Consider the following 15,043-nt stretch of genomic DNA (forward strand, 5'->3'; position numbering starts at 1 on the left):
CAATATTAGATAAAATTCGGGAGGAGTCAATCTATTCTCAACAGTAACAATTCACTGTAAGGAAATTTATCACGGCGAAGAAGCAATTCAATATAAAAATTGCATCCGTTAAAAACAATTGGTAGTTATGGATTTTTATTATTCCCGGAAAAAACTGAAAAATTAAATTTATTGTTACTAGTTTTTACTCCAGTGCGCTGCCAAGATGAGACAATCTAGCGTGACCCACAGGTGGGTCACCCCGGCATGAACGTGTTAAGCGAGGGACGAACAGAAAAGCTATTGAAATCTGTCGAATTACTAGAAAGGAAGAAGAGATGGAAAAAAAATTGATTGCGTAATCAAACTGGGATGCGTTTATGCTAATCTCTTTTTCTTTGGCAATCAAATAGGTTTTTCATGTTTTTTAATCCCACCTTCTCCCTCAATAGTAATTTGTTAGATTTCAATAGCATACCTGACACCTTTTACAGACTTCCAAAAACGATTTTTAGCAGTGGTGAGAAATTACTAGAGCAGGTAAAAACTCAATTTCCGATGACGCATTCATAACTGGTGTTAGCTCTTGATATCTGCATTTAAATTATTTAAATATAGTGGTAGTTGAAAGTATATTTAATCAAATTTGTAAAAGCAGTAATTAAGCAAATTTTGCTGCACTCAAAAAAGTTGGCATGTATGAAATTGAGTTTTTTTTCACTCTAAAGAAGAAAATGCAACTCGATTGAAGTTGCAAATGATTTTTTGTTTAGTAATAATCAGCTGCTAAAGAAACTTAGGAAATTTAAAAAATAAAATAAATAAATAACGAATGAATTTTTTCTTTGCAATTTTAGAAAATAGCTTAGATTATTAAAAAATAGACATTTTTTATAACAACATTTAATTTTTTTTAATTGAAGTATTTAATATTGTAACAGGGTTTTTACTTTTTAATTAATTTTAAAGGAAAAAAACATATCAAAAAGTACTTTTTCAAAGCTTGAGTATATTTCTTTTGTCATAGCTTTTATTAAAACCATTTCCACAATATATTTGGAAGTAGTATAGATACAACAACGCCTATATTATTAAAGTATTGCCACGCACTTTCCATTTGACGTTCGCGTTCAGGGACATTTTTTTTTGTTCACTTTTTCATGACTGCCATATGAAATTGAACGCCAGTCGTATGTTTGAAAGTGAAAATTAGCACATTTTATAACGGTTTTTTCATGAGAACTCTCGACGGCTGGAACCGTTATTTGCTCGATCATCTCGATATTTTTTTCGCTTTCCAAACAAACAAAAAACAATTGATATGTTAACAGAAATGTTACACCGTTTTTTTCCGATGTATTTCTGAATAATTAACAAATAAATGCTCTAGTACTTACTCTACGTACTAATCATGTTCAATCCCTTTTTTATTAACTCATTGCTGACCGGCAACTTTTTTGAAAACTTCCCCATGTGCCCGACTATTGTTTTTGAATGTGGATGTAAAACAATATAAATAAACATTAAACTTTTTTAATGCCGTTTGATAAAAAGTTAACAATCACCTATGTGTAATGGTACACCACAAGTTTTGCAAATTTATCAGGTTTTGTATCAAGTTATAATAAATTGGTACAGAATTAAATAGTAAAACTTGAAAAGTAAGGAAAGTTATGCCCACTTTTTAAAATAGTCACCACGAGATCACTGCTAACGAAAACACGAGTTAACTCGTGACCGGTCACCAACGTTTCGCCACGAAAACACGAGTTAACTCGTGACCGGTCAGCAATGTGTTAATTAAAATGTGCAGACCATGCCTACGGGTCACGAAAAGTTTTGTGGTTGTCATTCCAAATTCAAAGATTTTTGAGCTATTTTTAATATATAATTACTGAAATGAAACTGATACTGATCAATAGAAATCAGTTTTTAAAAAGAAGTGGTAATTAACACATCCGCAATAAGATATTTTTGCTTATTTAACACGGTAGACGCTTACAGGATAGCTATACTGCCGTTCAATAGAAAAGTCATGAGATTCTTATATATTTGGCATTTTTGTGTAATAAACTACCTAACCCTTTTTTTTTCAAATTTTTTTTTGCTATATCAGTTTTTTAAATACTATTTATTGCTTGTAGCATTATTAAAAAAAATAGTTGCCATGGCACTTTTCTCGAAATCTCACGTGAAACACGGTGTTTTATAATTTCAGTAACCGTCATTAGTCTAAATATTGCCTAAAAGCAGACGTTTATATCCGTCAATTGCGTCAAAGTGTGCAATATATAGATTTTTTGATACTCAAAAAACTTTAAAAATGGATAGGTTGCAAAAACATTGCAAAACCAGATATTTTTTATTAAAAAACAAGGAGTCATAAACTATGACTATTACAAGAGCTCCTTTTTATTCAGCCAAAAAAAAAAACAGAAAAGAAAAAAAAAGAAAACTGAGATCCCAAATAAGATCCCTATCTTACTTATTAATTGAAAAATCCTGCTCATGAAATGTCGATGGCATTTTACGCTGCGCCAAGCTAATTATTAAAGTATTAAGTACTTCCTATTCTGCCCGATATTTTTTAAACTTAATACGATCAGCCAATATACCTTTATTCTATTTCGAAAACGTATGGTAAATTACTCAATTCAATGGAATTTTCTACGGTTTAATTGCAATAAACCTTTGATAAGGCTATTCAACATAAGCCTTTACTACTCTAGGCTTATTGAAAGCTGCCTGAAACAAATCAAATCAATTGAGCAATAAATGATACGTTTTCTTATTAGCTTAAAGATGGGTTCACCGCAATAAGCTAAGAGAATGCAAGGTTGGTTAGAAAATGCTGGAGAATTTAGTCTGACGATGGCTGTTTGCAAAAGCTGGATAACTCAATTAGAGTACGGCATTCGAATTTATCATCTGATTACTACGGAAACAATATTTACTTTGCTCCAGGATTCTGCCTTCCATGCTGGTGGACAATCGAACGCATTGCATGTGTCAGAAGTTTTCGGTGGCTGGCCAGGACATCGAGTTGAAGACGTTTCTTCACCATCTTTCAGCGAGATGCATTTAATTTGTCGTGTTTTCAGACCACCTCCACATTCTTGAGAACAGTTTCCAAACTCTGACACATCCCATCGGTAACTATAAAGTAGGGGGGAAAAACGCAATTATTTAAGAGAATAAAAATGATTTGATGACGCAAAAAAAGTTTAAGAGTTCCAGGAAAACTGCAAAAAAAGAACAGTTTTATTTCTCTTTATGGAAGAAATAAATCAGGGCCTTAAAAATTTTAAAAACTATAAGGTAACAAGAAGAAGACTACTCTCCCTCATTAAATGCATTTCCGATCAGGATTAGCACGTTGAATGCCATGGAGGTCCCCAGTGACCGGCACTGAGTTTGCTCATAGTGCTACGGGGTCACCGGTGTCCAGCGAATCCAAGAATTTTAGAAACACATAATTCGAGTAAATTTTTAATTTTTTTATGTTATTAACGTTACTAAAATGGTTTGAAGAAATTAATGCAATATAGAACACACAAAAATAGTTTTATTTATATAAACAGATTTGCCAATTTGCTTCGGACAGAGAAAAAATATTTTCAAGTAGTAGTTTATTAATTGTGATTTTACAATTAATTAACTGTGAATAAACTCAATTTAGTAGATTTTTGTCCACCACTATTTCTAAAGAATTCGCAGACTTATATAATTCACCACTTTTTTCGAAGGTAATATGCTAAACCTCTTAAAAAACTAGAAAAATCTGTCTAATATTTGCAAATTTAGTTTGTAGTTATTTACTGTTTGGCCATATAGGCAAGCCATGCAAACCTCTTAAAAAACTAACAAAATCTGTTAAATATTTGCAAATTTAGTTCGTAGTTATTTACCGTTTGGCCAGATGGGCAAGCCATGCAAACCTCTTAAAAAACTAGCAAAATCTGTTTAATATTTGCAAATTTAGTTTGTAGTTATTTACCGTTTGGCCAGATGGACAAACCATGCATAATTAGAGTGGCATTCAACGTGTTAAATATTACTTTTCAAATAAAATATATTAGAATAGAATTCTGCCCTTCCAGACCTCTAAGCGTAAAACCTAACTTAAAAAGAGAAAAGTATTAAAGAAAATTTACTACCGCTATTATATGTTTCAAGACTCGTGGAAACACAGTAAATAAAATGGAACATGGTTGAAATTTTGTATTATAATAGCAGGCAACATGTAAGGTCAAGGAGGGAAAAAAATTTCTCGATGTTGGCAACTTTTTAGTTTTCATAAATCTTGGTTTTCAACGTTTCAAAATAAATAATAAAAAAAAAATGAAAAAAAAATTATAAAATAAATAAATAAGTTAAGACTAAGAAATAAATAGTTTTAATACATTTTTAAAAAATTATAGTAAATCGTAAAGCGGTTTGTTATAGTAATTTATGATAAATACCGAATTTTTTTTTATTTTTAAAGACCATGTCAGACAAAAAATATTTTTAGCATGATTTTTCCCTTTCTTTATTTTATTGAATTTTCTTGTATACATGGATAAGAGGAAAAAAAACATTATACTCGTACATAAATATTTCACCCCAAGTATAAGTTTATGTGCTTAGAATGTCTAAAAGAAAGTTCTGTGAAATAGACTCACGTAATGGGACAGGGCTGGTCATTACAAACTTTAGAAAATGGTTCAGGTTTAAGAGATTGTTCACATAACTGTGGTGAGACTTCCACTTCATCTGGAAGACGCAAACATCGGATAATGGCACTGTGACTTCCTACAGAATTAAATAAAAGAGCGAAAATCAATATCTGTGTATCTTTTTAAAAATATTTCAAACATTTGGAAATTACATAGTTGTCGTTATCTCTAAGCCACTACACACCGAAGAGCCATTACATCATGACCACCCTCCATCTATAACAATGGACTAGCCCAGATTTTCATGGTTTCTTGCCCAGGAACAATGTTTTCATGGGGCACATTAGGACACATAATCCTCATAGAACAATCCCTGACGTCTGTAAGCTACATGAACATAGTTGCAGACCAGGTTCACCCATTCATGGCAACAGTTTTTCCTGCGGGGGATGGTGTTTACCAACAGGATAATGCACCATGCCATAAGGGTCGATTCATCATGGATTGGTTCGAGGAACATTCCAGTGACTTTCAAGTCTTGTCTTGGCCCCCAAATTCACCTGATCTTAATCCAATCGAGCATTTGTGGTCCTATTTGGAAAACCAAATTTCGTGCTGCCACGCTACCCCCTCTCAATGTGAGGGAATTGCAGGACCAGTTGGTGAGCGCTTGATACCAGATACCTCAGACTACCTATCAGCACCTTGTGAAATCAATTCCACGACGAGTGTTAGCAGTTTTGAGGGCTAAAGGTGGTCCTGCGTGTTATTAGCAGGGTGGTCATAATGTAATGGCTCTTCGGTGTAAATAATATTTTATTTTAACGTGTTTAGAATTCGTTACATTAAATGATCGACTAACTATACTCTCACCCGAAACGGGATATTATATTACGACGTCGTCGACAATAAATTCGTCCTCACAATATAAAATAAATACATTTAAAAAAAATACTTTCACGTGTTACATTTTCCACGACCGACGAGAGCCTGGTATCTAAAATTTAACCCTTTCCATGACAACAAATTACGATTGAAAATTTTAGTCAAGCAGGTCTTTAACAAGTGCGACCTTAAACAGTTATTTAAAACGACATAATTTAGCTCTTTGATGTTTAAAGAACTTAGCATGGTTCCGGTTACTCTGGTGTGCTCTCACTGATTTATTATTTTTCTAATTTATTATTCACTTTGTTTTGTAAATTCGATGTAAAGTTATTTTCCACATCACCACACATAAATTATTCAAAAGTTCATATGAGACGATTCTTCTTTCCAGCTCTCTCGTGGTGAGGTTTTAAAATGCTCACAAAACTACCACAAATTCTGAAAGCTTGAGCAGTGATTCTCAACCTTTTTTTTGTGGCGGCACACTTTTAACGATTTCGAAATTTGACGGCACACAATGAAAAAAAAATTAGTTTAAAAGTTTTTTATTTATCTCTAATACACTGTGTTAAATAGTTCGTGATAATAATTTTGAATGTAAAGTAAAATAATACGTACTACAAAAGCACGTTTATTAAGAGATTAATTGTTTCTTTCGACTAATTTTTTATTAGTTAGTAACAGTTATTTATTTTTTTGATAGTTATTAATTGTTAGCTTGTTTTCCGTAGTTATTAACTGTTAGTTTTTTTTAAATTAGCACGATTTCGAGTTGATTTCTCTTTTTTGCGACAAGATCCGTAACAGCACTGAATCTACATTCGACAAGATAGGAGGAAGGGAAGCAATTAAAAAAAATTTGACGTTGGTCCACAGTCCAGGGTAGAGGCGACTGATGTTACCTTGAAGCCAAAATTCTGAGAGACGATCACAATTTAAAAGTTTCAATAGTTGAAAGTTCGACTGATTTCTCCTGAATCTGAACTTATGCTGTGTCAATATTCACAAAAGGGTTCATAACCCATTGAGGGACTTCCAAGGACAAAACGCCCTTAAAACGGTCAGAAAAATCTATGTGCAAAGAGTCAAGATGTTGACAGTATTCTTGTATATCATCAGAGGGAATTTCGCTATTCTTTTTAAGATTGGAAATTTGCTGAATTCATTCCTATCAAAATTCTACCTCTACAAAATGAGTTTTTGTTTTAGAAAGGCAGCAATAGCTGATTTTGTAAGGATCAAATTGGGCTCGTCGCCTTGGAGTTATAAATTAACGCCATTTGTAAATTAGTTTATATTATAAATTATAGCAATCTGTCTCTCAAAGCCATATTTCTGTCTTCCAGGAACTCAAGCCCATCGTCGAAAAGATTCGAAAACCTATTGATATAGGCAGCTTTGGAAAGCCAGTGAATCTCGGTGTGTAATATCAAGCGATTGAATTTTTAACCGTTTTTCTTACATAGCTGTCTGAATTATCAATCGTTTGAGAGCATTATCTGCGAATTTTGTTCACAGCAGATGTAACATATTGCAATGACTGATGCAAACGGCAGCTGAGATTTTTTCCTACTAAATGCTGTTTGTGAATCACGCAGTGAATGGCTAAAATATATGGCGTCCCTTTTCAAAAGGGCGATAAACCTACGAAGTTGACCCACCATTGCTGGAGCTTCATTAGTGGCAACAGACATAATGTTCGCAAGAGTTTTTCTCTTTAAAATAATCATTGACAGTATTAAAAATAGATTCACTTTTGGTATCTACAATCAAGCTTCTTACAAAAAGGATCCCTTGAATAATTTTACCTACCTTTTCAAACCGGATGTACGCCAACGGTACAGCCTTCATTACTCAGCAAGATTGATTAATCAACTTGAAGGAAAACTTCGTAAGATATCAAAAGTTTGCATAAGGAAACTTCAATGTCTTCAGCCGTCTCATCGGTTGTCGCCGCACGGTATCGTTGCTTAATGGGATAGTTTTTTTTTTACATTGTATGCTGTTGGACGATGCAAAACTGTTTCTAAAACTTCCTTGACAGCCGACAGTTTCAACTCTTCGCCGATTGTATGAGTTTCCCAGATTCAGCAATTAATTTCGATATATTTATTATAAGAGGCTATCAAACCGTCGTCTCATTTTTGTGATGAGGTTATTTGTAAGCCTGAGACAGGAGGTGCCTTCAGAAACTTGTCTTTTGAAGTTCATGAGAAATGACAAATCTTTATTTTGTTTGCCAGGAGAAAATTTTTGAAAATACTCCTGCTAATAACGGGAGGGTTTCATTGCCTCATTCGATAAAACTTTGCTACAAAGTAAACACATGTGTAGTTATAGAGTTCGACAGCGATTGAACAAATCCGAACTTCAAGTAAGTGGCACTGTATAGACAAACACTTCTTTTTGTAAATTAACATTGTTGGTGGCAGCAAAATACAAACGATGAAAGAAAATCAACTATTACTCCAAATTAATAAATAATTTACGATAAAGAACTAATTTCGGGCAAGTACCTGGTCAAATAGACAATGAAATCAAATCGAAACTGGGGAAAAATTGTAAGGAGGCTAACGAAAACCATCATAAACACGGGTCAAATCATTCATATTGAAGGAGCATGAGCTTCAATTTCGGCCAAATGGCCTGAATGAGTCAGAGGCAAACATTACTGAATCATGCACTGCGCTGGTTTGGATCAGCGAATAAGTGTCGCATAAATTCGTTTTTTTGCTGGTGCAAATGGTGCATCAGATAATCGTAATTTATTATATTAGTTTAATCATCGACCAGGTTGCCGAGAGGTTAACGTGTCTGACTGCGGAGCCATTGGCCACGGGTTCAAATCCTGCTCAGGGCATGGATGTTTCTTTCTCTCTGTGTGTTGTTCTATGTCCATTCCTCTTTGTGTGAATGTGACCCGCCCTATAAACGGGATTGTGTGACGTGGGCGACGCTGCTCCACCGCCGTGGCTTCGCCACAGGTGCCCACTGGGTAATGAGAAGAGAGTAGCAGTTCTGGCATTTCTGTGGCCAATGGGACAAATCCCAAGTGCCCGCCTTTAAAAAAAAATATTAGTTTAATCTTTTTTTCTTCAAGATTAATTTTAGATTAATTCTATTTATTAAATTAAACTTAATTTAATAATTTTATTTGAGATTTTTAAAATTAAATTTTAATGACGAAACATGCTCAGCGCTCCCTTCCCCCCTACCGTCCAAAACATACCCAACTCCCCTCAGCATACTACCACCGCCCAGGGGGGTGGTATGCCCCCGGTTAGAAACACTGCTTTAGAGTTTAATTGTCTACCACTCTATAGAATATTCTGTAAAAAACGTACTAGTTGACATTCCTGTTACTTTGATGCGTGATGTGTCTTGGTAGATCGAGCATCAAAAGAGTTAACTTCCACACGTAATCCAAAATTAAGTATTTAAATATTTAGGGGAGTGTAGGGTAAGACAAGGCACATTGATTGTGTTGAAATTAATATTATTTTCTAGCGGAAAAACTCTGAATTACACTTTACTAGTCAAGAAGAAGGACCTTTCATATTGGTGTGTTGTTGTAGATTAATTCACGGCGCCAGTGTAGATAAGATTGTTTTGCTGTGTCAACTCTTTAATGTTCTTTTGTTTTCAAGCTAGCTTATTTATTGGTCATTACAGTAATAAAAAATATTTTTAGTACAGCTTAGTATACGTTTACCAAAGGTTTATTCCTTAACAAGCAATAAGGATTAAACCCAATAGTAGAGCACTGTTTCGTTTCATTTCGATAACCTCTGCTCTCTGAGTAGAGCTACTATCTGGCAACTCAAGCTACGACTATCTGGTCTCGCGCGTACAAGTACAAAATTGTACTTTTTGTACAAAAAACCCTAATAACTTCTTCAGATCTTTTTGGGATTGGTTTCATTCAATTCAGCTTGAAAATATACATCGGAAATTAATGTCTCACTTGCTTGTCTTGAAGAAATTCAAAACTTCTCCGTATATCACCCCCCACTTTCCTCAAAAAAAGGGGAAGAGTACAGAGAAAAGTAGGAGAGTTTTTAGATATCATCTAATAACATGACAAAGCCTTTTGTTCAACAAAAAAAAAAAAAAAATAGAATGTCTTGAGTATTAATTTTTCAGAAGAAACGACATTTTTGTTAACTATAATTACTGGGCTTTTTATACAATTATTTGTGCAAATAATTTACCACTAATTAATCCATTAAATAGGATTTAAATAAGAATATTATTAATGAAATATGGTATGGGCAGCTGCTGATCTAGAATATGGCCACTTATCATCACCACGGACGTGGCGGAAAGAGACAAACCGAGACTCCAACACGAAACTCAACGATACAGGAGATACAACGATGGATGGAAATTCCACATGAGGAATGCGGACGTGGCGGAAAGCGTCAAACCGAAAGCCCGAGACGTAATCCTATGACGATTGAACCACCCACGGATCCTATGGAATTAGAGATATATGAGAGAATGATGGAAGCATACGGTGAAGCAAGCGAACTGCTTGAAAAAACAAGAAACTATAAACAGCAAATCAAGTCTGAAATGCAGACTACATCAGCGGAAGTCACTGACACAGAAATTCATGAAAGCGGCCGGCTTTTGGAGCAGACAGTGAGTGTGTCATCCGTAGATTCGGAAAGTTCATCCAAAAATATCACCGAGCCCCCCCTCAAAAAACGAAAACGTAAAAAGAGAAAGAAAAACAAAGCTACAAAGCCTGTTGAAAATTTATCCACTACTACAAATATCAGCCCTCCACCACTACTAGATGTCGCCACTTCCTTGCAGCAATCTGACAACGAAGTAAATCCTGACTTGACCCAACCCATGGAGGATTATAATTCAGCTGCGGCTCCACCCACAATTTCAGAAACAGAACCACCAATCATGCATATCAAAGTTCTAGTCCGTGGACTCACAGCATGTACCAATACAGATCATATCTCCCGTGAATTGGCCAAGACAGGCATTATAACAAGCAAAGTGATTCAGTTTAAAAGAAAAGTGGGCGAGGCCTATCAGCTCCTCCCACTCTTTCTCACAATATTGATCAAAACAGAACAAAATAACCAAATCTACTCAGTAACCAATATTTGTGACCTTCCCGTGAAAATCGAAAGATTTCGTGGAGGGAATAGCCCAATACAATGTTATAACTGCCAGAATTTCGGCCACACACAACGAATGTGCAAATCTCAACCAAGATGTCTAAAATGTGCCGCCGACCACCGTTCCTATCAGTGCCATAAGGATAAAACTTCACCACCTAAATGTTGCAACTGCGGAGAAGCACATACTGCAAATTACACAGGTTGCAGCAACCGTCCCCCCAGGAGAGGCCTTCGTGCAACTCCTGATACAATCCCATCAAGAACGATAGGTCAAGCCCATAGACTTGCATCAATTATCAAAGAACTTAAAGAACTCTTAAAAAACCGAGATGTATTTCAACTGCTGGAAACAATTATGAGGGAGACTACTCCGGAATAATTTCACTTTAGGACTAAAACTGAACTCTTCTCTGACTTTAAATATGCATCTCTATAAAGTACAATTTAATAATCTTGAATGCTTCACACTAGATTACGCCACTAAGGCTTCGCAAAATTTGTAATTTCTTCCTGATTCTGATTACCGATTTTGTATATTCTTTGCTATCATCAACTCTGATTCCTGGCTCTGTAAATATTTATGCTTTCATCAATTTGTCTCCCGATTTTATATATACTTACGCTATCATCAACATTAAACACTCAATTTCAAATTTCTACTGATCATCAATGTAAATATCACAGATTAAGTTTGTATATCATGTTTTCATATCTAATCATGGCTATTTTCAATTTTCTTTGCAATTCATGTAAACCTTCGATCTAGTTGTACTTTCTAGTCATGGCAATATTATTATGTAACCATACTATCATATAACTCAAAATGACTATATACACTGTATTATTTTCATGATGGATGGGTTAGAGGCCGCTGCACGGCCTAGGTACCCAATTTATTTTAAATAAAGTAAGTAAGTAAATATGGTATATATATCGCCTACTAGCCCCCCTGGTCCCTGGTTCGATCCCAACTGTGAACTCACTTTTTCGAAATACCATCCTAATCATCCAGTTCATAATCTCAGAGAATCCTTAGTGAATAATCGATCTTAGCGATATCTTAGTGAATCATCTATCAGTGTATCAATCAAAATTTAGAACAAGAAGGAAACAACATTAACAAAATTATAAAATTTGAACTTTCAATATTGAACTTTAAAAAAAAAAAACTCTTAATATCTATTTTATTAATTATATAAACATTTTTCAATAGATTTATAAATAGATTTTAAAGACTCATATTGTTTTTATAATTTCAACCTTCAATCTGTTAATTAATCAAGCAAGTGCATAGCTACAACTATGTTGCTGAACTCAACATGTTTGTAACTCAATGTATTAATATTTCATGATGTAGTATGGGATAAGGGACGCAGGGCGGCCAAGGTGCCCAGTTTTATTAAATAAAGCAAGCATGCAAATATAGTATATATTATTAAAAATGGTAAACTTTTAATGTGACGATCTGCTTATCGTTAAGAAACGAAAATGATTATGAAGTAATATTGGGAGTTGATAAGCGAAGTGAGCAGGTGGAATATATTACTCCAAATAACATGCATTAATTAAGTTAGAAAACTGCAGCCACAAAATATTTAAAAAAACTCATTTCTTTAATAGGTATCATTAAAAAATTTCAAGAAATATTTATAATTAGAGCATCAAAACTTTTCAGATGCCGCCATTTTGAACATGCACTATAAGTGTTATGAACTAAATCTGAGATGGCCTCTTCTCCGAGATTAAAATTTTCTGCTTCTGTAATTGAAGGCGAGATTGTTTTGCCTATCTGCAGTACTAATAGTGAAAGCCTCCACATGGTTTTTTATAGGTAGTCCGATCAGACCACTGTGAAGGATATCCATTTTCCGAATGAGTCACTTAAAACAAAATCTAGTTAAAATAAGAAAGTGGTAGCAAATATATAACTAAAAATTTGTTTTATTTCTATATATCACTGGTTTGCCTTATTCACTTGTCAACCACTGCAGATTCAATTCTCAAACATATATGATGAATTTCTCTCAATTACTTTTATATAAGGTTTTGGGTTCATGTGCACAACTGGTTCACTTATAAAATAGTCTGCGGGGACTACTTATCAAAGAGGCTTTTTGATGTAGGAGGTGATGGTTAGTGTCGCAAGCAATAACAACATATTTTCTTTAAAAATATATAGTGGTGGAGTGGTGGTCACAATAACATTAATTAATCAAGATTAGTCTCATTTTTTTACCACTATTAAAACTTTAACGACCCCCTGAATTAATAATTATCAGTAGCAATACTATTTAAATATTATAAAGATAGCACAAACCAGAAGGAAATTCTACTTGTTTCCTGGAGATACTTTGTTTCAACGCGTTTAGACTGGTGCTATATTTTTCAAGATAGATTTTGACCTAATATTATGATTTCTTTTAGGCGATTGAAATGTCATACCAATATATTTCAAATTTATAATTTAGGGCCGTGGTGGCTCAAGGGTTAGAACGCTCGCTTCTCAATGAGGTTACCCGGGTTCGAATCCTAGCGATGACTAGTCGATATGAAATCCGTAACCGGCTCGCACCAACTACAGTGCTGAGTAAAATATCTTCAGTGGTAGATGCGATCATGGGTTAGAGTCCCCTTGCAGGCAGCCTAACCGTTTTCCTCTCCGTGTAACACAAATGCTGGTGAGTTCCATCAAAAAGCCCCAAATTTCTCCCAATACTTAGTCCTGAAGTTCCCTTGTCATCTCGATTGGATTCAAAATTTCAAGGATTCGAGTTGAATATCGGTAGTTGTAAATTAAAAAATTGGGTTGGCTGTTCAACGACGGTTATAAAATAAAATAAAATATTTATAATTTGAATTAAAAAAACGACGAAATGAAAATAACGCTTACACATTATAACAAAATATCGTTGAGAGGGCGTTATTTCGCTATTATAACTAAATAACGCTTTAAACAAATAAGATGAAAAAAATATGAGGGTTTCAGTTTGTATATTTAAATCTATTGTAAGTCGCAAAACTTTATTACCTCCATCACAGGATGCAGAGCATGGAGTGAACTTTTCGGTATTCCAAGAATAAAAGGGTTTTTCTTCTTCGATTTCTTCTATTATACTTTCCTTTTCGATTTCAATTTGTTTTCGAGGTGGGTGCGGAGGAGGGCAGGAGCTCGTACAAGATTCCATGTCAGTCGGACGTATTTCTGAAAAACAATATTAGAATAATTTAAAAATGCGATTTTAAATAATTTAAAAATGCAATTTTACAAAATCGATGGGGGAAAAAATAATATAAACTCTGCATAGCATCAGCCAATAAAAACAATCGCATCACGAGAGTAACATAAATAATAAAACAATTAATGCGCGTTATTTCATTAAATTTAAGACTTTGGAAAAAGAGGTCTTGATAAGTTTTAGATACGAAATCTTGATATCTTTATTTTTTTTTTTGCGTTAATTATTTTATTCTCTTCATATCTTATAATAAAATACTCAATGGCAATGGTGCGGATTCGGTTGTAAAATTTTTATGCAGTAGTTGCAGAGTTCAATAAAGTTCAGAGTGTAAAAATTTTAACCTTTTTTTTTCATTTTTTTTATATAAGATATTTTTGCAATTAATTTAAGTTTATACTTAATTTTAAAACTGGTAAATTTATTATTTTTAAATTGAAGTTAAAGCTAAAACTACAGCTATTACCTAACTTACAGTAAATTTTTATTTTATTAGCTTCAAGCGTAAATTGACTACCACTGTTCAAATCAATCAGAGATTCTCTCTAACATTTGAGGTCGAGTGGTCAAAATAAAAAAATTGACCCCCTGGATCACTTTTGATATAACGCTCGGATCTTTACGTTCTAGGATTCAATCCTAATAATTCGAGAGAAAGTCCTCAAGTATGCTAATTAATTAGTGCAGATGATACTTTAAGTTACGAAATCAGACACAAAAACGTATTTTCTCTGAATAAACATACTTGTTTCTCGAAGGATTCGGATATCTGGCTCCTGAAATTTAAGAGGTAACCGCAGTCTGGGAAATATGATTCCAACAGCTTCATGTCCAATATCATCTTAAGCGAATTGAAAAAATTTTGAACATAGCTATAAAATTCGTTTATCCAAAATATAATTCTATGCAAAATACAACTATTAGTATAAATATTTATTATTTTTTATTATTTCATTTAATAATAGTCGAAAAAATTTCAAATTGTAAGGTATACAAATTTTTACATAATTTTGAAGAATGCAATTATTAATCGAAAAATACAAAATTCGAGTGAATTCGTTGAATAGTTCCTGAGAAACTGGATTTTGAAAAAAATTGTACTTTTAAAATTTGATTTCTCAGGAACTCTTTGACCAAT

At 33.8% G+C, this 15,043-nt stretch overlaps 1 protein-coding gene across 1 annotated transcript in view; it reads right to left on the reverse strand.

Moving 5' to 3' along the window:
* Positions 1 to 15,043, reverse strand: part of LOC107449716 (protein madd-4) — a 130,328-nt gene that overhangs the window by 27,607 nt on the left and 87,678 nt on the right. Inside the window, exons 11-13 of the mRNA XM_087163990.1 lie at positions 13,698 to 13,871; positions 4,644 to 4,773; positions 2,934 to 3,135 (exon numbers count right to left, since the gene is read on the reverse strand). Coding sequence (XP_087020116.1) covers positions 2,934 to 3,135; positions 4,644 to 4,773; positions 13,698 to 13,871 — 506 coding nt within the window. The remainder of the gene's footprint in view (positions 1 to 2,933; positions 3,136 to 4,643; positions 4,774 to 13,697; positions 13,872 to 15,043) is intronic.

This window comes from Parasteatoda tepidariorum, chromosome 5, assembly GCF_982258835.1.
Source record: "Parasteatoda tepidariorum strain Cologne lab strain chromosome 5, Ptep-v5.0, whole genome shotgun sequence".
Classification (NCBI taxonomy): Eukaryota; Metazoa; Arthropoda; class Arachnida; order Araneae; family Theridiidae; genus Parasteatoda; species Parasteatoda tepidariorum.